Raw genomic sequence first — 23,815 nt, 5'->3', positions numbered from 1 at the left:
CCTTCCAGCTCCCCAGCAAATGAAAGGGCTGGGCTGTTTGTGCTGGGAATTTCAACCCCCAAAGAGACAGGAAGAGGCACTGCTTTTCAAAAGGCAGTTGCTAAGTGAGAAGCCTTGAGAAGGATTTGTTGCTGTTTGAAGCTGGGAGCCTTCTTTCCATATTCTTCCAGGTGAGGAGTTTCTGTAACAGCTTCCCTTCCTCCTCAGAGGCACGGAGATGGTGGCTGCAAGGCTCTTGGCACAGAGAGGCGGTCTTGGGCTCTAATTTCCTTCTTCTGTGCCTCAGTTTCTCCATTTACCAAACTAAGGGCGTGTGACCACTCTCATCTGCAATAGGATGTCATGAATAGGACAAGAAGAGGTCGAGGTGGGATAATTTTGTGGGAGGCGCTCCAGGGTTCCTCAGCTCTGTGCACGGTTGAAACACATGGAATGAGCACCCTGGTGTCCTGAGCTAGGAAGAACATACATCCCTATTTCGTCGGCAAGAAAACAGCAGGGCTCGGCCAAGAGAAAGCTGACTGAGGTAGCACCACAATCCGGGACACAGGACGGACTGTCCTCTCCTGGGGACCGGGGCTGGGTCTCAGGCTCACACTTCATCTCTTCACATCGCCCCTCTGAAGTAGGCTTATACTCTTGTTCTCCACCCCAAATGTGGAGGGAGCCTCCAGAGAAACCCTCATTCCCTGAAGGTCCCCCACATTCTTGGGGAGCACAGGACGCTGAGGCTTGGGGAGGTCCGAGACTGAATGGGGAAGGACAAAAATGAGATCAGGAGGGCTACTTCCGTGTGACCGGACAGGCGGCCCCTGCTCCACCCTGGATGCCTTCACACCCTGCACGGTGTCCTGCACGTGCAGCGAGCAGCAATGTGGTCTTTGCATCCCCCTCTTCCGGGAAGCCTTCCCTGACCATTCCAGGCAGAACTAAGGGGCTTCACTCGGGTTCCACAGGGCAAGATCCCACAAGGACCATTTAACTAGCGGTGGAGGCAGATCTTACTTCACACATCACGAATCCCGAAAGGTAAAGGCTTTGGCTCTGCTTCACCAGGGTGGATTACGGGCTGGGTCCCCATCCTTCATTCTACCCTGGACTCAGGTCTTTTCCTTCTGACTCCTTACTTTCCTTCTCCAAAAGCGCAGAGTCTGTTTCCTCATTCCCTGACTTTGAAAGTGTCTGTGTGCCTTTCTTTGGCCAGCAACATGATATGGCAATCGCTGTGTGCCCATTCTGGGAAATTAGCACTAAAAAGCCTGGTGCATTCCTACTTGCTTTGTCACAGCCCTGCCATTGCCTTGAGAAGATGTGAGGCCGGATTCACAGAGAGAAGGGCTCAGATGTGCTGGGTTAGGAATCTGTAGCTAATCCTCCCTCACGCCCCAGACAAGCCCCAGACAAGCCGATCTGATGTACAGATCCATGAACTTACAAGAGGGCTGCACGTCACATGCTCCTGCGATTTGGGGGTTGATTGTTACTCGGCATTTATACAGCAAAAACTACCAGAAACATCTCTTAATACTTCTCCCTGAGGAGGCCCTATAACGTGTAAAATAAGCTCATTTAGTGAATAACTGATTTGAAGATAGACTTATGTTCCATTTTATGTTCAGAAAAATCTCCTAAAATGGTCGAGCAGAATCAGCCCCAAATGACAGGTAAAGAATTGGAGGTTCAGGGGCGCCTGGGTTAGGCCTCTGCCTTCAGCTCAGGTCATGATCTCAGGGTCCTGGGATTGAGCCCCGCATAGGGCTCTCTGCTCACAGGGAGCCTGCTTCCCTCTCTCTGCCTGCCTCTCTGCCTACTTGTGATGCCTCTCTAACCTGGCAAATAAATAAATAAAATCTTAAAAAAAAAAAAAAAATCAGAGGCTCAGAAGAGTTATGGAACTACCAAAGATCACAGAGCAAGAACCCGGCAAGGCCAGTGTTTGAATCCAGGTCCTCTGTGCCTCCGAGGCCAGTGGTCTCTCAGGCGCATGTGAGCATGGCCGGTCCTCAGCTGGCCTGCCTGTCAAGTCCTTGCAAGCCCTCTCACTGGGTCCTGGGCAGGCCTCTCCTCTGCCTGCCTGTGGTCGTTGTGAGCGCTAATGGAAGAGCTGAGCCCCTCTGAGAGCAACTAGAAATATGGCCCAGAGACTTCTTTATTTCACCAGGCCAGGTGCCGAATGTGGAGGAGTCTGGGCTGAGGAGCAGGCAGCAAGCTTTGCTTCCTTTCCTGGTACTACCCCGTGAGCCTTCCCAGGCTGCCAGCACCTCATCAGAATTTGGGAGCCATGGCTGCAAGACCGGCCGGGAGAGCAGGGGACAGGTCTGCATCCGGCTGGGAGGGACGAGCCTCGTCCTACCATGCTTGAGCATGTCCTGGGCCGTCCCAAACCCATCTACTGGTGGGGAGAAGCCCTTTCCTTCCGATGTCTCACCCCTGCCAAGTCCCTCCTGTGGATTCTCACCTCTTTCAGGTCTAAAATACTTCGTCGGAATGTGCTCCTTAAACTGTTCCTGAAACTCAGTTCTCAAGTGTCCTTCTACCCGGCTCCCTGCTCACAGCTCCCTGAGCTCTGCATGAGCTCTGACCCCTTAGTTACTCCTTCCTTCCAAGGACTGCCTGCAGCCTACGCAGTCCTTGAGGTACACGGCTTGCTGGAAGGGCCCTCCATCCACGCGCCTGCCTTCAGGAAGCCTATCTCTGGATCATGACCTTGGCCAACCACTAATTAGGTGTCCGTTTGTGCAAATACCCAGAAACACCCTTGCCCCTGGACATGTATCAAAGCCAGGTCTTGCTCCTATTTTAGGAGCCCTCCAGGGAAGGTCCCACGCCAGGAGGGTGTCCGGTTCCACTGCCACCTCCTGGGCCTACCTCTTTTCCAATTTGTTCTGTCTCTAGCTCACTGTTCCGCCTTCCTCCTCCCTGATTCCCTCATTCGTTCGACACACACCCACTAACTACTCTCACTTTGCCAGGCCAGTGTGCAGTGGCACCACAAATGAAGCTCCTAGAAGGGGGAAAACAGCATAGCGATTAAAACTTTGACCTGAGTTCTGATGCTGGTTCCTCTGCTTACTAGCTGTGTGACCTGGGCTGTTTACTTAACCTTTCTGGGCCTAGTTACATCATCGGCAAAGTGAAGATACTGAAAGCAGACCTTGGAAAAGTTACAAGAGCATCACATGAGCTATCTTATGAGGCTTTGGGAGGCTTAAATGTAACACGGGGGGGACAGGACCTAGAAAGCCAGACAATCCTGGTCTCCTGAGATCTCACCTTTTAACAGACGGACACAAGCCCGCATACTGGACCTGCCCCACAGAATAAGGACATCAAACCCAGCGCACTATGCTGGGGAAAACTCTGCTTCCATCACACATAGAACAGAGGAAGGAAGTTCAAAGAGGAAGAACATGGGTGAGGGCACAGGATAGCCTCTCTGCATGAGCTCCTGCTCAGAGCAGTGGTCCAGCAGGATGGAGAGAGCCCTGCACCAGGAGTGAGGACATCTCAGAATCTACCATCACCCTTCGAAAGGCTTGATGTTCACCTTTGAACAAGACCTCCACGTCCCCACCCCGAGCCCCATTCCCAGGCTGGGCTTTGGTTTCCTATCCTGAAAAATGAGGACCTGATGAGCCACAAGTACCTTCCAAGAGGAGGACTGTGGATCCTCAATTCAGACAGTTCTCAGCAACAGCACGATCGGGAGTCTGGCCACAGGACATGCACGGACATCAGGATATCACTCAATGACAGATCCGTCCCTCTGCACAGGGCTCTCCCTACGGGCCTCCAAGAAGCTTTCTGCTCACAGCTCATTCCTCCCCAAACCTCCCTTGTAACCACTTCCCAGCACTGGTACACATCTCTCTCTGAGCGGGGGCCTGGACCGGGCTGGACCCCAGGAGGGTACCTGCGGGAGGAGGCAAACAGGCACAGTACTCGGCGGGTACTTACAGCAGGCCCTGTGAAGGGCACATGGTCACAGTTCTCCTGCCACGACTGGTTGAGGCTCTGGGCAAACTCTTGGAAGAAAGCATGCGACTGGTTGAAGATGGAAAATCCCAGAATGTTGACCCGGTCATCCACAAGGCTGTCCATTCTCTGCAGTGAGAACTCCTGCAAGACCCGTGAGTCAGAGAAGGGGGTTAGCAAGGGCAGAGGCATGGGGATGGAGCGCGTCCAGGGCTCTCCTTCTAGTCCCATGAATGTTTGCTGGCAGGCACTCTGCTAGGTACTCAGGATCCAGAGAGAACCATGGGTGGCTCTTCTGAGAGCTCACAGTGTTGGGAGAGGAGAGAAATAAGTAGCATGATCTCTAAGAAAGGGGTACGTTTAACGTGCATGGCATGGGGAGAGGAAAAGTCCAATGAGCGTGGGGGAAGCAGGACTGTATGCACGGATGGTGTGACCCTTTGAGCTGAGCCTTGAAGGAGGCAGAGGCATCCTCTGGGTGGCAAATGAGGATGGACAAAGGTGATTCCAGAAAGAAGTCCCCATGGCGGCTGTGATTGGAAGGCACGGAGGTGAGAAATTGTGGCCCTGTCAGCCAATTGCCTGCCGGGTACTCGGACCAGGCAGCACTGCTCCAAGTGTGGTCCCCGGACCACCTGCCATTGGAACTCTCCGAGATAGCTTTAAAAAAAAATATCGGGGTGCCTGGGTGGCTCAGTGGGTTAAGCCTCTGCCTTCGGCTCAGCTCATGATCTCAGGGTCCTGGGAACTTGCTTCCCCCTCTCTCTCTCTACCTGTCTCTCTGCCTACTTTGATCTCTCTCTGTGAGTTAAATTAATAAATAAAATCTTTTTTAAAAAATATGGCAATTCCTGGGCCCCACCCAACACCCACTGAATCCGAATCAGCTGAGCTGAGGGCTGGGAGTCCGCCTTCTCAGTAGGTCCCAAGGTCACATGCACAGCAATGCTTGGGAGTTGCCGGGTGAGCACGGGGGATACAGGGGTGAGGGAACAGGAAGAGAGGAGGCTGGGAGGTCAGCAGAGGTCAGAGCTCAGCGGCCTGGCCAGCAGGTGAGGAAACCCACACTTCATCCTATAGGGGCTGGGATCGGAGGGGACTGTTGTCAGGGGAGTGACAAAGCCAGGTTTGCTTTCGAAGAATCTCAGCCTGGAGGTCTGCCCATAGGGTTGTGCCTTCGCTTATTATTACATTTTCCCATTCATTTAACAGATACTCGAGTACTTATCATGAGCCAGACCCAGGCACAAAAGATGTTCCAGGCACAAAAGATTCGAACAAGAGAGACTCATGTCCTGCTCTCAAGGAGGCTGTGGGTTCTTGGAGGAGACAGACAGTAAGCACACACAAAAAACAGAATTTCAGCCATCTATGGGAACAATAGTGGAGTAGGGGAAGCTGCTTTGAATGAGGGAGTCAGAGAGACCCCATCCAGGGTAGTGACATTTAAAAGCTCAAGGGCATGCTCCCAGGAGCCACCGCCCTCTTCCAGGGCCCAGGCTGGCTGGAGTCAGCTGCTCTCCCAGCAAGATAAAACCTGCAGGCACGAGTCCCATGGAGGCTGGTCAATGTCAAAGGGAGAAGAATCGCCCTCCTCTGGCAGGGCTGAGCTCAAGGTGTGCGGGCCCTCCAAGGCTGTGTGTGAGGAAACCCGGCAAAGCAGGTGTGCATTTACTTAGCTCACCAATCCTGCTCCTGGAAGAGTGGCTTCCAGCACAGGTCAGGTCATGTTCATGCCCTGAAGTCACACCCAATGCACGCTCATTTCGAGCACCTTGCACAGAGCTCTGTAGTTACAGAGCCCAGGACAAACCCAACAGCCACTCAGCCTATCGGGACAGATGGCAGGAGCCCCGGGCTTCCTTTCCGGCTGGGCCGAAGCACTGCTTACACCGCATTGCAGACTCCTTTTCTTAAGACATAGCCCGGCTGGGGCCCCTGGCCTGTCCCTGCACACTCACCTATGGTAGCCGCTGCCAAGGCCTGAGGCCGTGGGCCGGAGCTCCCGGCCCAGAGTCCAGCCTGATGAACCACAGCTTACAAACTAGAATGACAAAGGCTCTTTTGGAGCCTCCAACCCCTGACAGCGTGGAGCCAGTTAAGGATTAAGTATATTTTGGATCCTGCCGCATTCCCGTTAGGGGAACACAGACGTGCCAGAGAACGTATTGACTCATAAGCTGATATTATCTCTGGGCTCTCGAACAGGGCAGCTGCCTGTGCGCTGTGGGCTCCCAGCAGCACGAGGGGCAGATGGCTAATAAGAAGAGATGCATCTGGCAAGGGGACCGGGGGGGAGGTGGCGGGGGCACAGAGCCAGGCTGCTGTCAGGCAACCAAGGGGTCTCATCAGCGGGAAGGTGCCCCCTCTCCCTTGGCTTTCCTCATCACTCCTCCCCTCCACCCTCTCTCTGACACCTCCTGATGGAAGGAGGCCCATCTCAAGGGAGCCCTGATGTCTCAGATGTCTACACACTCCCCATGGCAATAGGTGCGTATAGTGAGTAAGGGCTTTGGCGTTCAGATCTAGGTTCCGCACCATACTGGATGCCCTTAGGGAAGGACCTCTCTGGGCCTCAGATCCTCATTTTAAAATGAGAACCATCCTGAGAGCTACCCAACAGGCTGTTTCAAGAAACATGGGAAATGCACGCAAAAGGCTTTACACTATATTTTGCACATGGAAGTGTTCAACGTAGGACAGTGACCGATATACGACCCTGAGCTCTCGGGCACCTTCCGGCCCTCAACGGTAGTTCCACTTATTTAGGAAACATGAGTTAGGAAGGTGTTTCCTTCAATTCTGTGCTCTGGGCAGAGGAAGACTGAATGAGTTAATTACAGGCACTTAGAGACGACCCTTTTAGAAGTCAGCCCGTCTGTCTTCTTGCTTTTAATTCCTACCTTCTTATCCCTCAATTATATCTTTTTTTCAAAGGCTCCCCTTAAGATAAAAAGATCCAGGAGCTTCCTTCATAATTCATTCTATTTATAATGACTCATGGGAGAGCTTACTTTTAAAAGGACAAAAAAGGGGATGGTGTGTTCTCTTATCATAATTTCCAGGGACACTCTAGACTCTACTCCCTGAGGGCCCTCTCAGGTAGGAAGTGCCTCTTTATGTCTAAACTTGGACTCTTCTGCTGCTGCTGAGGGCTGAACTCTAAATGAATAATGGGAAACCCCTGACCACTGCCAGTTTCTATACAATGAACACCTTCTAAGCCAGTTTTTGCCCAAATGTATTCCTGGGGACACTGGCTTTTCCAGGATGTTAAGAGAAATTTCACAGAAACAAGGTTCCCATTTAAGGTGAGAAGACACTGCATATTATTTATATCTGTATTTTCAAGATTCATCACGCACACTAGCAGTATGAAAAACTTAAAGAAATCCTGCAGGAAAGTAGCTTGTTTAAATTTTGTTCAACCCAGAACCCTCCAAATGTATTACCATGGAACACTTCTTTCTCCCCAAACCCACGAGGGTCTCACAGAAGTATTCTACAAAATGTACTTTGGGAAATGCTACTCTTTTCTGAGGGAGAGGTGCGGGAGAACTGTGTGTGTGCAAGTGGGAAGAGTGAAAGAAAGAGAGGGAGAGAGAGCCTGGCGTGGGGCTGGGGTTCACGATGCTGAGATCATGACCTGAGCAGAAATCAAGCATCAGCCACTTAACCGACTGAGCCACCCAGGAGCCCTGGGAAATGCTACTCCAAACACATTCAAGAAAATATGGATTATATACCCCCAAATCAAGTGGCGGAAACATTGTGCTGAGAGGGATAGTTCATAAAATTAACAATTTCAGGATTAAGAGCCATCTGGTTCCTGCTGCCCACCACAAGCTGTAGGAAAGCACACCTGGCTCACTTGGTTCCCTGTGCCCCCTCCCCACCGACCACACAGTCCGCTGGCTGCAATCGTACTTGAAATGAGAGAAAGGGCTGGAAGTCCTGGGGTTAAACAGGTTCTTACTGGGGGGGAGGGGGGGCCTTCATTCTCTTCTTATAAATGGTTCAGGAAGGGAAATCCTGAGGGTCCCCGCTCCCAATGGGACTAGAGTCCATTGCTGTGACACGAGGGGAACCAGGGTGAAGAACAGAGCCAGGGGCCACCTGGTAAAGCTGAGCGGCAGAACAGACCAAACGCGGATCTACAGTGACCCCAAATCTGCATGGATTTGTGACATCCCCTGCACTGCCATTACCTTCTCGTGGCCTCTCTCCCTCCAAAGGCCTGTATGTTTACAGAGAACGACAATGTCAGGCTTGTCATTGAACCCCATGCTGCCCCCAGCAGAGTGCCTGACGCCCGCAAGCCGTCTGCTAAATGCTGGCTCAGAGCTGTTGATTGAAGACGTTTCTCACTGACCGAGGACCCCGGGGTCCTCAGGGCGCCTAACTCTTACCTAGTCTCCTAGTCTGCTGTCTTCATCCCACAGAAGATGTACAAACATGAGTAAAATTTGCACCACGCCCTGATTATCCTCTGGAGGTTGCATTGTTGTATCTTGAAAAACAAACTCCGGACAGCTTGTTTTCTTATCTTTTGACTTTCACATTAGAACATTTTTAAATGTGTATGCATGCACACATGTATGAGAGAGAGAGTGTGTGTGCGTGTGTGTGTGAATTTTTGAGTGTGCAAAGATTTGCAGGGAACTACATAACTGCCATCAAAGTTCATGTCACAGCTACAAATGGATACAGGGGATGGTTACCCTTGAATGAGGGCCATTTTGAACAGGCCTGGAAGGAAAGCCTCATGGCTAAGGGTTTGAGAGCGACACGGAGAGGTCATCGGGAATGGTACAACCTAGGGAGCGCCCCTCACTTTCTCCAGCAGGGGAGACATTTCCAGTGTCCTGGTCCACCAACAGGCATCCACTCACCAGCCACCTGCAGGGACTTCCTGGCTCTCCAGCCACAGAGCCAAGGGCAAGGGCAGGCTGTGGGTCAGGGGACAAGGTCAGTCGACTAGAGTTAAAAGCACAAGAACTTTGAATGATCCAGATTCAGTTTCTGTGCTCGACTTTAGGAAGAAAAGCAAGAAGGTAAAACATGGGCCCCTGGATACAACCCATCCCCTACCCCTACATCGCCTGGGCCTGGGTCTGGGCAAAATGGGAAGTGAGCAGAGGTGACAATCTCTGATGTTCTGTCTCCCCGGCAGCCCGGCAGCCCCTTCTCCCTTGTATTCCTAACCCAGGAAGCGTATTGCTATTCCCCCAGCGACATAAGCTGCAAACTGCAAATCCTCCTCATCTTTTAACTCCATTTCCAGTCAGTGGGCAATTTTGTCAAATCTGTCTCTCAAATGTTCCCTGAATCTCTTGAATCTGTCCCTCCTTTTCCAACCCCACCAGGTCCGGCCTTCATCATTTCTCCTTTGCAACAGCCCGTTATCTGAGACCACACCTCTGATCTCAGGAGCTAGGGCTACGCCACTGCCCAACTCCCAGGTGCCGTTGACATCCACAACAGTGAGAGTGGCAGCCCCTGGAGTTGTGCAATGTGGCAGTCTCATCAGGACACGTCGGGTTGTAGTAAAAAGAACTAAGATGATCCTGGGTTCCAATCCTGACTTGGCCACAAACTGGTTGGGAGATGCTGCGCAGGTCAGTAACCTCTCTGAATTTCAGCCTATTCACCTGTAAAATGCAGGAAAAGTACATCTGCCTTGCCGGGGTAATCCACGGAAAGTGGCTCGTGCACCGTTAGGCATTCATGACATCTGATTCCTGTTCTCCCCAAACACAGTTCACCCTCCACCCTGCCCCCTTTCTCCCCGATCCTATGCCACTGGCTGGATCCTGACAAAGGGAAATATTTGGCCTGGGGGCTTCTCCTCTCTCTCACTCTCTAAGAAGCTTTTTTTAGCTACTCGTCAAATGGGAAAAGTTTTGCTAAACAAGTCACCATAAGGTGTTAATTGCACGGTGTGGCTATTTGTGTCAAGACAGAAGGCTTGAAGTTCCAGATCTTCCAACCATAAATAATTATAACAAAGCAATACTTAGAATAATAATAATTGCTACAACGCAGTGACCACCAGTTGTGGGCCTGGCAAAGCCGAGCACTTTCTGAGCCGGGTTTCCATTCCTCCCGACAGCAGCCCGATGACACAGGAGCGATCATTGCCGTTGTGAGGCTGCCTTCAGCAGCCTCAAGACCCAGAACAGTGAAGCGGCTCTCCCTAGGGCACATGGCTGTGAACAAAGGGGACTGGATTCAAAGCCAGGCCCAGCTGACGTCAAAGCCAACGCTCCAGGTTTTCATCCCCCCCACTCGCCTCCATGTGGAAGCACCAACCACCAGAGGCCCTCCGAGTTCACTGTGAGATGCTATAAAAACAGCTGGAAAATTGGGTTACAATTGATTTCAGGACGTAGAGCTCAACTTAAAGACCGATGAGAAGATTCACGGCTACAAAATGAACACCTGTAGCCTGAACATACCAAACATCCACTAAATCTCTCCATGAGAAGGATTTTAATTACATAGGGGTCTGGGGGCTTGGGGCGGGGCCCCAGACTGAGCCACTGAGCGATGATCTTGAGGACCCGGGAGAGGGAGGTTTGCTCCACCCCATTCAGCGTGAAGAGCCCAGAGAAGGGACAGGAGCAAACACCGGGTGGACACAGGTGGAGAGGGGGGCCTGGAAATAAAGGTGGTGGAACTGAAGGTGCGTGTGGCTAAGGTGCAGAGGGAAGAAGGTGATGATGCTGCTTCATAACCTTGACCATCTGGCATGAGTCCTTCAGGAGCCTCAGTCATCCTTAAAACCCCTCTAAGGTCACCATCATTTGAGGCACAGATGCTTCCCTGCCATCTCACTCACTGGGCAGTCTCACTCATTGCTGTGTCCTTAGTGCCTAGAGAAAGTCGGTGACACCAAAAGCTGGCTCGCTGGTTTAATGAAATGATTAGGAGAATAATTGTTCCGGACAGAACAGGTATCAATGCAGAGCTAGAACATTCGAAGGCATATACTGTCTCTCTGGGTATCTGGTCCTGGATTTTCCTCAACATAAACCCATGTTGCAAAACCAGTCTTGGTTTTTACATTTTTTAATCACTTCATTTTTTATCTCTTTTAATTAGACAAGTTTTCTCGGTACGAAGTGGGGGAAATGACACTCCGCGGTACTGATGTGAGGCTTAAAAGAGATAACACACAGGAAAAGCCCTCCATTGATTCAAAAGATTATATGAATTCCTTGAGTTACTAGTATTAGTAGAAGGAACAATGACAATCGCTCGAGGCAGGCATCTTGCGTGCCCTTTGAGGCATTGTTAACAGGCAATGAGGAGACCGCGGAGGCCACCAGACACGCCACGAAGATGAGCCTCTCCAGTCCTGCATAAAATCCTCAGCAGCCCAAGAATCTAAGAGCTCCCTTCCCGCCAGGCCACGGGCAACCCCTAAATGGTGCCATCCTGATGCCTGATGACCTCTGAAATGTCCCCCAATTGGGCCACCGGGACCCAATCAGGCTGTGATTGTCTTTATAGACCCTTTCCCTCCAGAACTGGTTTCTATTCTTAACAATGACATTTCAAACATACCCTTGCTTTTTGGCTGCTTTCAACGAGGAATCTGCCCTTGGTCCCTTCATCTCTGTGCCCAGCCCTGGCCTCTTGCTGCCTGAGGGAGGAGACCAGCAGCTTGCACCACACAAATCACAAGCCATTCATTAAACATCAATTTCTTACTGAATTAATAACATTTACTACTGCTGTGGACATGGTTCCACATAGCTTACGAGACACTTCCACGTATCACTTCTGGTCCTCACAAGCACACTCAGACCGGACAGGACATTCATATCCCCATTTGGGGGAAAAAGGAACTAAGGCGCCTGGATGTTAACCATCTTGCCCAGAAGACAGGTGGGATTAAGATCCAGGTACTGGCATATAAGATCAGTGCTGATTATCTCATGTCTCCCAAGTGTGTACTCAGAACTAGGTCACCAGGAGACACGGTATGAACTCTAATGCATGTGCCCTTCAATGAGGTTGTTAATGACTGACAACTTCTGGTGAGAACCCCAGGAGTACTGAGAACACCAGAGGATTCCAATTTCTTAAGCCATTATTATGAAGCTGGATTGATGGAAGATATCCATAAGATGATGTCTCTCCCAAACTTGAACTCCTTATCTCGCACCCCCAATCTGACCCCCTCCCTTGGTTGCTTATCTGCGAATGTGACCCTTATCCACCCATCATTTGGTCCAGAATTAATAACTCCTTCTCTGTTTCTCCCATTCTATCACGTTCCCTATCTCATTCTTTCCTGGGTGGGTACATTCATGGTCGTTGGAGAACGTTTTACATCGTCAATGATCTCTTGAGTCTTTCCCCTTCCCTCCATCCCCTTCCCCTCTGCCTCAATTCAGATCTTCACCAGCTTTGTCTTGGACTAACAACGAACTGGTTTCCCTTCCTCCAGTCTGGCATTTCTCCAAGCTCCTTGTTGGTGCTATTGCTGGAGGGATCGTTCTAAACTATGCATTTGATCACGAGTCGCTCTCCATTTCCCAGTGCTTTTTACAGCAAACAGGACAAAAACTAACTCCTTAGTTTGACACACGTCTTTTTTTTTTTTTTAAGATTTTATTTATTTATTTGACAGAGAGAGAGAGATCACAAGTAGGCAGAGAGTCAGGCAGAGAGAGAGGGGGAAGCAGGCTCTCTGCTCAGCAGGGATGCTGAGGCAGATGCGGGGCTCGATCCCAGGACCCTGAGATCATGACCTGAGCCGAAGGCAGTGGCTTATCACCCAGGCGCTCCGACACATGTCTTTTCATGCTGTGATTCCTGTCTACCTCTCTGCCATTCTTCACTTTGCCCTCTTCTATCACCCAAAGCAGGCAGAACTGGCCATGGCTCCACTGGGCCACCACTATACTTCACGGCTATCCCTATCATCACTCAGAGCCTTTTATCACGTGAGTTTGTTCAAAGCTACTTCCCCAGGACTGGGTGCTCCGGACACACACTCATATTACCAGCATTTACACTGGTGCACAACATAGAGAAAGAAGTCAACACTTAATCGGATGAGCATCCGACTCTTGATTTTGGCTCAGGTCACGATCTCAGGGTCATGGGATCAAGTCCTGCAGCAGGCTCCTCACTGAGTAGGGGTTCTACTTGGGATTCTCTCTCTTCCTTTTCCTCTGCCCCCCCCCCCCGTTTCTCTCTTTAAAATAAATAAAATCTTTTTTTTTTTTTTTAAGTCAACACTATTTACTGATTAAATTTAAGCAGGAAGCCCCTGTCAGGCTGTCCCCCATCTTACCCCATGGACAGCCCAGACGTCACTGACTTCACAAGGCTCTCCTTTAGGGCTATAGCCATTCATCTTTCCCAGGGAACCTAAGGCATGGCAGAAGTCATGGGACAGAAGTCAGGCTCCAGACCTGTGTCTCACAAGTACTCTCAGTCTTTCTCAGGAAAGCCCTGGAGCCACCAGGAGTCGAGTCTGCTGGGTACGCTTTCACACACACACCCTGGCACCCCCCACCCCGGGTTCCTGTCTGTCTATGAAATCTGCATCAAAGCCTCTGGTCTCTGCAGGCCGGGCAACTGCTCTTTGTGGAATGGGTCTTTGAAGAAAGCAGCAGCTGGGAGACTAATTCGTATCTGTCAGTGAATTCCATTTAATGGGAGATTTGGTCCTAAACCTCTCAGCCCCCAAATCTCCTGGATTCTTCTCCCCACATGCTTCCTATTCATTTATCCCCGTGACCTAAACACGTATACCCCTTCCTCCCAGGGACTCTGTCCCTTCTCTGCTTTTCTTTCCCAATGTGAATCCCCAGACAGGACTTCAAACGCAGACCATATTCTGTCTTGTTCATTGATCTGTTTCCCCGTACCTTACTCGATGCCTGGGCTTAGCAAATGCCCAATACACATTCATTAAATGAATTAATGTTCACCTGTAAACACCCATCGGGGTGGGACCACCTTTCCAAAGCCTTTGGGTCATTTGCTCCCACGAAGAAGAAGGCAGAGGCCAGTGGGGGGTCGGGGGAGAACCCTCCCACTTGTACCCCAGCAGCTGAGATCGTCTTCATTTTGTCTATCGAAGACTGGTCTGTGCCTCTGAGGCTCAATAATGGTTATTAACTGGGAAGGTGGGGCGCCTGGGTGGCTCAGTGGGTTAAAGCCTCTGCCTTCCGCTCAGGTCATGATCTCAGGGTCCTGGGATGGAGCCCCGCATCGGGCTCTCTGCTCAGTGGGAAGCCTGCTTCCTCCTTTCTCTCTACCTGCCTCTCTACCTGCTTGTGATCTCTCCCTCTCTCTGTCAAGTAAATAAAATAAAATAAAACAACTGGGAAGCTGAAACCTCCGTGGGTCGACTTCACATGAGAAGCTGTGGACACGGTGCTCTCCCCATGGGCTGGGAGGACGACTGCTTCCCTGCTGGCCTGCCTCCCTTATCAGGAGTTGAGTACCCCCCGCACTCCGGATCCATTGATCAGACCTCCTGGTTACACATCAGGTGTGGAACCTCAGACCTGTAGAGACTCCAGGCACCCCCATCCCCCTCTCCCCAGGGCTCTAAGGAGGTTTTGAGGAAGATGAGCAGTGCTCCCAAACAGCAGCTCCGGCCTCCTGACTCTGCCCGTCGGCAGCTCTGCCCCCGGACCAAGCAATGGGCTCCCACAAGGGACACTCCAGATCAGACAGGACATAGGTGACTCAGGCAGGACTGGGACTTGGGCCACTGGGCTCACAGATACATCTTCCCACAGGGAAGGGCAATGGACCTAACAGGAGAGTTTCAGATCTTGGCCCTTTTCACCTCATTCATTCCAGAAAAACTTGAGCATCACCTGACACATTGTATCAGGCATGAGACACACGACCGACCTCATCCCTCTCTTCCGGGCACGTATACTTAGCAGCAAACGGGTGGCGAGTCCCAGACGGTGGGTCAGGATGAGCACTTGAGGAGCCGGGAAAGGTGGTCCCTTTCCTCAGAATTTCCATTGATCCTCCTAAGCGGAGAGCTGGTTACAAGACGAGGCCTGGAGGATGAGCAAGAGGCAGCCAGATGGCGAGGTGGGAGGAGGAGCTTCCCAGACAGAGACGACAGCCGGCGCAGGGCCCCAGGAGCGAGGGTGTGTGGCACATTCAGGGAACTGCGAGTCTCACAGTCTGGCTGGGGTGAGCCGTGGGCGGTGGGGACTGGGGCAGGGTAAAGCCTGGAGGGGAGTGCCTACGAGGCTGCTCTGGACTTTACCCTGAGGGTCACGGGGAGCTATGAGAGGGCTGTCAGCACGAGGGAGAGAGCATCAGGCATGGTTTCAGGAGGATCTTCATGCTCAGGCAAGGTATCAACCCAGCTTTGCCACTGACAGGAGAGGTATCCACTGTGTGGGTTGTTGCTGGACACCTCGGCCGGATGGGCAGGGGTCCTGCTTACCTCTGGGCTGTGAACAGGAGGTGTCGGGACCACAAAGACGGGGCTGGGGAGAAGCCTCGGATGGGGATTAATGGAGCTGTTGATGCCTTTGACACTGAGTAGAGTCTGACGCTGGGGACAGAGAAGCTGGATTGCTTCATAATAACAGCACTTGCTACTCCTAATGGTGCTTGTAATACAATAGCACTTATAATGTAATAATAATAATAATACGATTTGCCATAATGTCTTTTATTCTCAGACTCCCTATGCTTTCCAAACATTCATTAAATCCCAAACGCTCTTCTCTGCAGGGCCCAAGTTCCTCCGTGCCAGGCGTCTCCCTGATAGCTGCCGCAGTGCCAAGTGGCCTCAGTTTCCCCTCTGGACTCTGGCTCTCAGGCTTTTCTCAGGGGCTGGGGGTGCTTTCTGCCCGGAGCCCTGCAGTGGGCCAGCAGAGAGAATCCGGCTGTATCAGCTCCCAGGAGATGTGCCACTTCCTGCCCCAAGACTCTCTGGTCTCTTCTTCCTGGTTCCCTGGCTAGATCCCTCCTTGTCCATCCTTTCTGCAGATGATGGGGGAGCGGATGGCGGAAGAAATGAATGGACTTACAGGTTTGGCATAGGTAGGCAGGATTTTAAGGTGAGCTCCCAAAACCCACCCCACCTCGAGACACACACACACACACACACACACACACAATTACCAGGACTGGGACTATAGCAGGATCTACTTCTATGATTAGATCATGAGGTCCCGATTATCCAGGTGCCTCTAACCTAAGGACATGAGCTCTTTCAAAAAAAAAAACAGTTTTCTCCAGCTGGCTGCAGACGAAGAAAACCGCAGAGAATCAAAGTATAAGAAGGCCTGGTGCAGAGGGAGGTTCTCCGTGGGTGAGAGGAGCTGGGGAGGTCATGGAGGTGGTCCCAGCCAAGGACCGGAGAGTGGCCCCGGATGCTGTGAACAGTTCCCAGCGAAGAGCCGGGAAGAAAACAGAGATTTCTGTCCTAGAATCGCAAGGACACGAATCCTGCCAACACGAAGGAGCCTAGAAAAGGCCCCTGAACTCCGGATGAGAAGATAGACGGCAGATTTCAGCCGGAGCAGAGAGCCCAGCCATGCCATGCGGGACATCTGACTTACGGAACTGTGAGCTAATAACTGGCTTTATTTTAAGTTGCTAACTCTGTGGTCACTTGTCGTACAGCAGCAGAAAGTTAATACAGCACAGAAAAAGCCACAAATATCCATTCGATAAGGACAAGGTGTGGGCTGGGAGGTCAAGGGCAGATTCTCAGCTGCACAAGTTCAGCATGTGTTGGCTGAATGACCTTAGTCAAGGCTCTCAAGCTTCTCTGGGCCTTGCTTTCCTGCTTTGCGGAACGGACCGCCTCTCTGGTCGTGATGTTTTGGGGCCTCGAGATCCTGAACGGAATAGTTTGGAATGGCGTCTGACACGTCGGTGACTGCTGCGACAATCCCAGCTGTGGAAATGGGTCGATTTTTATGCTCAGACTCTTGGCCGGAGATGATGGGGATGACTGGATTGCTGGACAGAAGGGGAGGTCAAGGCTTCTCTCACTGAATTAATGGAACTTCTGAATCTTTAACATATTTGTGACCGATGGCAAGACAGGTCTTCCCTTCCTCCAGAGCTCTATTACACGGAAGTCCTGGGCAGTCGGAGGGGGACGTTTCTGTTATGTTTCCGGAGATACTGAATCAGAGTAGTCCCCAGAGTCTAGTTCTTATTTCAATTGATTTATTTCATATATGCGGTCTGGTGCACCCAGTCAGTGACATACACGGGTGTGGATGAGAGACTGTGTGTGCCATGTGAGGGTGTGTGTGTCGGGGCAGATTCAGGGAACAAATGAGTTTCAATTTCTATTACATGGATGATACACGAATATCTCAACCTTAGTTCTGAGAGCCCCGTGGGAGCCACGTTCACGGTCATGCTGTTTGTCAAACATCAGCAAAGGGGTTGTCTGATAATTGCCTCCTCCGAAGCGAAGCAGTTTTTTAAACTCTGCGAGGGTCTCAAAACCCCCTGTTGAACGCTTCTTCGGTTTCCATTGATTTTCTTGGCAGTACTCACTCTGTTCTCATATCCCCTGCCCCGCGCGGGAAGGATTCAAGTGTACTTGGAAGCTCCTGCCTCAGCTTTGGAAACCAGAGCCCACTGCGAAGCCCAGGTGCCGGGTTCCTCCTCCCAGCCCAAGTTCTGGGATAAAGGCCTAATTGGGTCATTTCCATTTTCAACGATCCTGCCTCCCTGCCACTGGCGCCTGGTTCTTCCAGGATAACTGACAATAATGCCTCACTTCCCCCACCGCTCCACCCTAGATCTACGGACTCATCAGCCCCAGCGGAGAATAATCCTTGCTCTGGGTAAAGAGCGGATAAAGGAACACGTGCGGAATATCTCCAAGCCGGTGGTTCTTGGAGAAGCCTCCAGGGGCCGCTTGGGATGATTCTTTTTTTGTCACCTGGCTTGCCAAGGAGGGGGGGTCCTTGCCCAGGATGACTTGGTGAGTAATCACACATCTGTCAGCCCAGACAGGCAGTGGCTTGATTCAAATGCCTCGTGGTCTATAGCCCTGTACTGGGTACTATCCAGAGGACGGAGAGAGAACTTCCAGAAGCTCTGCGGAAGGAACGGCCATGTGAAGTGTGGCCATAACACAGGGGGACCGAGGATGGGAAATGAGCCCCACCAGTCCAGGGTAGCCTGGCATCTTGAGTTGGGTCTGGACCTGTGCCCACCGTCACCCACTCCCTTGACGGCCACCACAGCTGCCAGCAGCTCTCCTTCTCCAGGAAGGGGTTGTTCCTTCCCTAGGGCTCAGGCTTGGGAGACCCTGCCAACTGGGGAGAGCAGAGAAAGGGGCTACTCTGCCAGGCCAGGCTGAGCCTGCTTCACCGTAAGGAATGTGCCAGACTCTGGATCGGCAGAAAAGTGTGTCCATCAGATGCTTACAGCAGCTGCTTCCTGAGGACATCAGGGCCACCCTGCTGGTAAAACTGGCCAAATCTCCCCACTTTTCCCCAGGCAGCCCTGGCTTCACTTCTCTCTCTCTCTCAGTGGCGCCATCACCTCGCAGGGGGACAACTGTTGACAGCTGCCCAAGGGAGCCCGAAGTGTATCAGGCGTCTGGGCCTCATGGTGTTCACTCAGGTCTACTTGGGGCTTGACCTTCCCTCTTGCCCTGTCTTCTTCCACGGTTAGGAAAGTTGGCTGCCTATGCTTGAAGTCGTGAAGGCTCCGAAAGGTTCTTCCTACCTCAAAATAACTTTCCTCACCAACTTCACAGGTTTCCGTATTGTCCACTTCCTTGGTTAAGGCCTCGGCTAAAAAGCAAATGTTGTCTAAGATATGAAACCGTGCATATCCCTCATTTAGCTTGTCCTGCCCATCTCCCATCTCCACCAGGCTAAGCCCCGTAGATTCTTTAAAGCCCTTTGGGTGTATGTAGCCTTCCCCAGGAAGCTTTCCCTGAGCCTCTCCGGCTAGGCCAGCGGGCTCTTCTTTGGTGGCCCCATAATGCCCTGTGAATGCCCTCATCATCCCTTCCTTCCATTTGCTGACCTACAATAATTTACTTGGGTTTATCTCCCCCTCTAGGCTGACCCCCTGGAAGTTGGGGCTTTATGCATCGCTGCGTCGCTGACACCATGCACGCTCCGTTAGTGCCCATCCGGTGAACTAGGGGGCCGCCCCCCCTTCACTCCTGGCTCGCTCTGAGAGCTCAGGCGAGTCATGCACTCTCCGCAGCCATTCTCCACAACTGGAAAGCGATGAGATTGAGTTAGATCCTCTCAAGGGTTCCTCCAACTCAATGCTATCATCATCCATTAACATTAGCACAAACGGGGAGGCCCGTTATCTAGCAGGTGACGTGGGCTGGGCCCGGGAGAGAGGAGGGCTCTTGCTGGGCAAGGGGAAGTGAAAGACCCACCTGGCTCACAAGTCAGGTGTGCTGCCCCACCTCGGGGACCTGGACTCTAGGGGGCACCGGAGGACATGGAAAAGCCACGGAGAGGAAAGTCCCCTCCTCTACGTGGAAAATGCTGGCCTGGAGAAGTCCCTCGGCCAGTCATCAAATATTCGTCCAGTCCACAGAGGCAGTAACACATCAGGGTTGAGAGGTCTTTGGAGACCCTCTAGGTCATTGCCAGGGGAGAGAGGACTTGTTCAGAGTTACACGCATGGTCAATCAGCGGGACAGCCGAGACAAGACCCTGGGCCTGTCAATGCGAGGCTAAGCAGCCCAGCAGCTCTGCAGGGGTCCTGTGACCTGCACCTTGCTTTGCTGGCTCCGGCTCCATCCCTCTCCACCCCCGCACCCCCACCTGCTCCAGCCCCAGCCCCGCTCCTGTGCTCTAGCTCTGACCCACCCTGTACCTCTGCCCCCATGTCCCTCCCCCATTCTCATCTCTAATCATCCTTCAATAAATGATTAAAGGAGACCCTGTCTGTGAACCTTTCTCATGCTCCCACGGAGGCCCTAAATGCTCCCTTCTCTGGCCTTCCACACCTCGCATTGACAGCCAGAGCTCTCCCAGCCCCATCACGGTGCTGCTGGCATTCCCCCAGCACACAGTAGGCACTTCATAAATCTTTGCTGCATACGTATGGTTGGCTTAAGCATTTTGTGGAGGTAAGTCACTAAATCATGGCTGGCTAAGCACTTTATAATCCTATAACCTGGGCCAAGGGGCTTCTAGCAGCCAGACACAGTTTTCCCAAGTGCAAACGTAAAGAATAATTCTTTAGTCAATACTTCCTGAATCTCCTTCTAATTCTCCCTGCCATTTCTCCTTCTGAATACACCCCCTCCCTACCAATGAGCTAGCTCGGAGAACAGACCCAGGAGGGTTGGCAGCCAGAGAGCACAAATTTGGATGGAGAGTTTGTCCTTTAGATGCTGGTGTACCCGTGTAGGGGACCCGGAGAGATCTGTTCCTGCCAGACCTGCTACCTCATAGGGTTTGCATCTGGTGTGGGGGAGGGGAAGGTGTTGGAGGCCCAGACGGAGCTTTCACTCACTCCATTACTCTTTTCTTCATTACCCTAAAAACATATTTATTCATCAAAGTGTACGGTATTATACAGAGTGGTTCTCCTAAAAGGCTCAATAAAGGTGAAGAATGTAGATAGACTTAATAATTTTACAGTGAATCACACTTTAGAATCAATTGTTCTGGCACTAGAAAGTTGTCTGAGGATGCACTGTAGCCGTGGGCTAGCTCTGTGTGTGTGTGTGTGTGTGTGTGTGTGTGCACGCGCGCATGTATGTGTGTGTAGCAAGGTGAGTACATGTCTATGCACGTGTGTGAACACGTGTGGTGTGTGCTTTCAGAAAAGACTGCAAGCTATGGGAGGGGCGGGAGCACCATGGGAACCGTAGTTCTAACCAGGTGAGAGGCCAATTTGGAAATGTTTCTGATACTAGCTTTGGGGTTTTAGAAAACTAGAGGCAGGAAGTCGGGAAACTGAGGTCTAAAGATGGAAATCCCCCACAGGGCAGGCCCACTGAGGATGAGGAACCCTCCATCACTAAATGATGTTATAAGAATTGTTATTCCCATTTCACGAAAGGAATGACTGAGATTCCAACCAGTGAATAACGTGCCCCGTGGACCTCCAACGCCTGGTGGGGCCGGGCTGCAAACTCCCGTCCTCTCTGACCTGAGACCCTGGCTGCCTCCCTTAAGCCATATTTCCGTCCTTTCTATCCACCCAAGCTCATATGCCAAACGGCATATGGGGACGGCAGACAGGACCAGATAATTTCATAACGACCTTGAAACCACGAAGGAGAGGTTTAGTCCCAAAGACCATCGTGTTCCGGCTCCAGGGCTCAGGTGGCCTGAAGAGGCCACTTGCCCAAGGCTGGCCTGGACATGGTGTGGCCAGGACAGAAAGCAGCCCAATCAGTGCACACAGCACAATCAGCTGGGTTACCTTTATACTCTTCAGCCTCTTCCTACCCCAGTGTTCATTCTTGGTGCCCACGTTGGGGCTCAGGTCTTGATACTACCCCACTCATCAGAACTCCCTGGAATGCTGTCTCTTGGGTCCTGAACTAAAGCACACTTGAGCATCCTGCACGCTCTTACTTTCAAGTCTGGCCAGCCCAGAATGGAGGAAGGGCATCATACCAGACTAAGTAGTTACCCTATGGGCTATGAAAGTGTGGAGGCATCTCAGCAAAGGGGACACTGAGCCCAACCCTCCTGGGCTGAGCTGCAGACCTCTGTGCTCATGGGCTTCATGGGATGTACTGACTTCCTTCTGGATGCAAGGAGATAAGCCATCTCACCTGGCCAGCCCTCCTGGTCCAACAACGTTACCCTGTTAGGAACTGTTCCCTTCATTGACTCAGTAAGTATTTATTGAGCACCTACTATGTGCCAGTAGACACCTGGAGTTCAGGGATCAACAAGACAGACTTGGTCTCACTTTCATGAAGTTCAAAGTCTGGTGGAGGGGTCAGATACAGAAGAAAGAATTCGCACTTGAGATGAATGCTATAGAACATAGCACACAGGGTGGTGGGACAGTATCACAGAGGACCCAGCCTAGTGTGGTGTTGGAGGAGACTGCTTGAGGTAGTGACATTAAATAAGACCCGAGAGATGACTATGTCTGGCTCGCCAACGAAGGAGCAGAAGGGATAGATGGTGAGCATGCTCCCTTCCTCTGGTTTCCCTCCTCCCCATCTGCCCTGGCTCCCCTTTCTATAATAATTTTAGCAATTTCAATTACTTATGGCTAATCTCTCTGATAGACCTTTAGAAAAATAAACATAGGCTTGGTCTGCTTGACAATAAAATGAACCCAGAGGAGAAAAATTGGCTGTGTAGATTCATTCTGCCCAAACGAGACAAAGATGGGGCAGAGAAAGGTTACATTCTACAGAACTCACTGGGACCCAGCTACTCTTTAGGGGTCCGAGGACCTATCAGCTGAACAGAAACCACCCCCATGGTCCATGCAGGCCCTCCAATTTCATGGCCATCCCCTGTCCCCATCTCCAAGAAACGTTCTCAATCCGAGGGTGCTGTGCAATGAAATGCCCCAACAGGGTGTAGGATAACCCCAGTCGAGGGCTGAAAAGACCCTTAGAGGTCACCCGACACAACCCATTTTACAGATGATTAAATGAAGCCCAGCAAGGGGCAATGGTTTGCCTAGACCAGTGCGACAGATGGAAGCAGTTGGGGTCCCTGTCTGGAGATAGAAGCCGCAGCTTCCTCACTGCCTGTCCCCTAGAAGATGAGGCCTCCCGCTGCTGTAACCCTTCCCCATGCCTTCCATCATGGCACAGCCAGCACCTGGGCCCTTCTCTCTAGACTCCCCAAGGGAAAAACTCTGCAGGGCTCACCGCCTCTCTCCACACCCCACAAATGGCAGCCTGGCCTCTGGCACAATCATGGTTCCCCGAATACCAAGTCCTGGGCCCTGCCTGGGGCATGACAGTGAAGGAGCTGTCCTAGCACCCAGCTGGCTGTGCCACCGGCAACACCTGCCAGCCCAGGAGGCAAACCTCCTGCCTCCAGGGCCCAATGACTTCCTGCCTTCCGTTGACATTTCACCGCTTCTGACCCTTAACCTTAAATCTCGACGCTTCTCCCCACCAAGGCGGTAGCTCCTGCCTTTGGCACGGGGCCCATCTGTACTCTCTGACAATAGATTAGGGTGATTTTATCTTTTCTATTAGGCAGTGATTGCAAGTCTCCCTGGGTTCATTAGTAGCTGGCTAATCCCTCCAGATTTATTAGCTCCAACTGTGTCTCCTCCTTCACCCCCTCTCTTCGGATGGCATCTCTGCTGTCTCAGAGGCCAACTGGGCTTTGCCCAAAGGCCCTTAATTCCTCGTATCCTCTATCCAAACACCCATCAGTCTTGTAGAACAGCAGTTCCCCCACCAAAGCCCGAGGCCGAATGGAGGACAGAGACTCCTTCCACACTCAGGCGCGGAACACGCTCAGAGAATCTATAACCATCTCAGGCCTGCCCCACCAGAGGGGCAGACCCGTCCGTGTATTAGAGAGCTGATACCCTTACATCGAGGTGCTAATCAGACTTCCACAGACAGGATCAGTTGACCTCTAAACAGACTTGCCAGGGCTTAGCGCGCTAATTGCTTTCCCGGCACACATGAGAGAGATGCGTGACAATGATTAATAATTTAATAACGTGGCGGTATTGCTAACTGATCACCAAGCCTATTTTCTTTTCTGCCTGGGTACACAGTAGACTGTATTTTCCAACGGCCCCCTTCCAGGGAGGGGCAGGCTTGTGACCGAGGGCTAGGCAATGGAGTCATGAGGGGAGAAAAATACTATGTGCTGCTCCCAGGCCTGGACCATAATATCCTCCTGGGTCTGACCCTCCACGG

At 51.7% G+C, this 23,815-nt stretch overlaps 1 protein-coding gene across 6 annotated transcripts in view; it reads right to left on the bottom strand.

Moving 5' to 3' along the window:
* GRIK4 (glutamate ionotropic receptor kainate type subunit 4) overlaps positions 1–23,815 on the bottom strand; it is a 410,487-nt gene that overhangs the window by 107,785 nt on the left and 278,887 nt on the right. For all 6 annotated transcript variants that reach the window (XM_082683693.1, XM_082683692.1, XM_082683690.1 and 3 more), the window contains one exon: positions 3,958–4,119. In XM_082683693.1, coding sequence (XP_082539819.1) covers positions 3,958–4,119 — 162 coding nt within the window. The remainder of the gene's footprint in view (positions 1–3,957; positions 4,120–23,815) is intronic.

The sequence above is a fragment of the Mustela nivalis genome (assembly GCF_964662115.1).
Source record: "Mustela nivalis genome assembly, chromosome: 9".
Lineage (NCBI taxonomy): Eukaryota > Metazoa > Chordata > Mammalia > Carnivora > Mustelidae > Mustela > Mustela nivalis.
The sequence above is the reverse complement of the archived record's forward strand: the minus strand, read 5'-3'. Positions and strand labels throughout refer to the sequence as shown.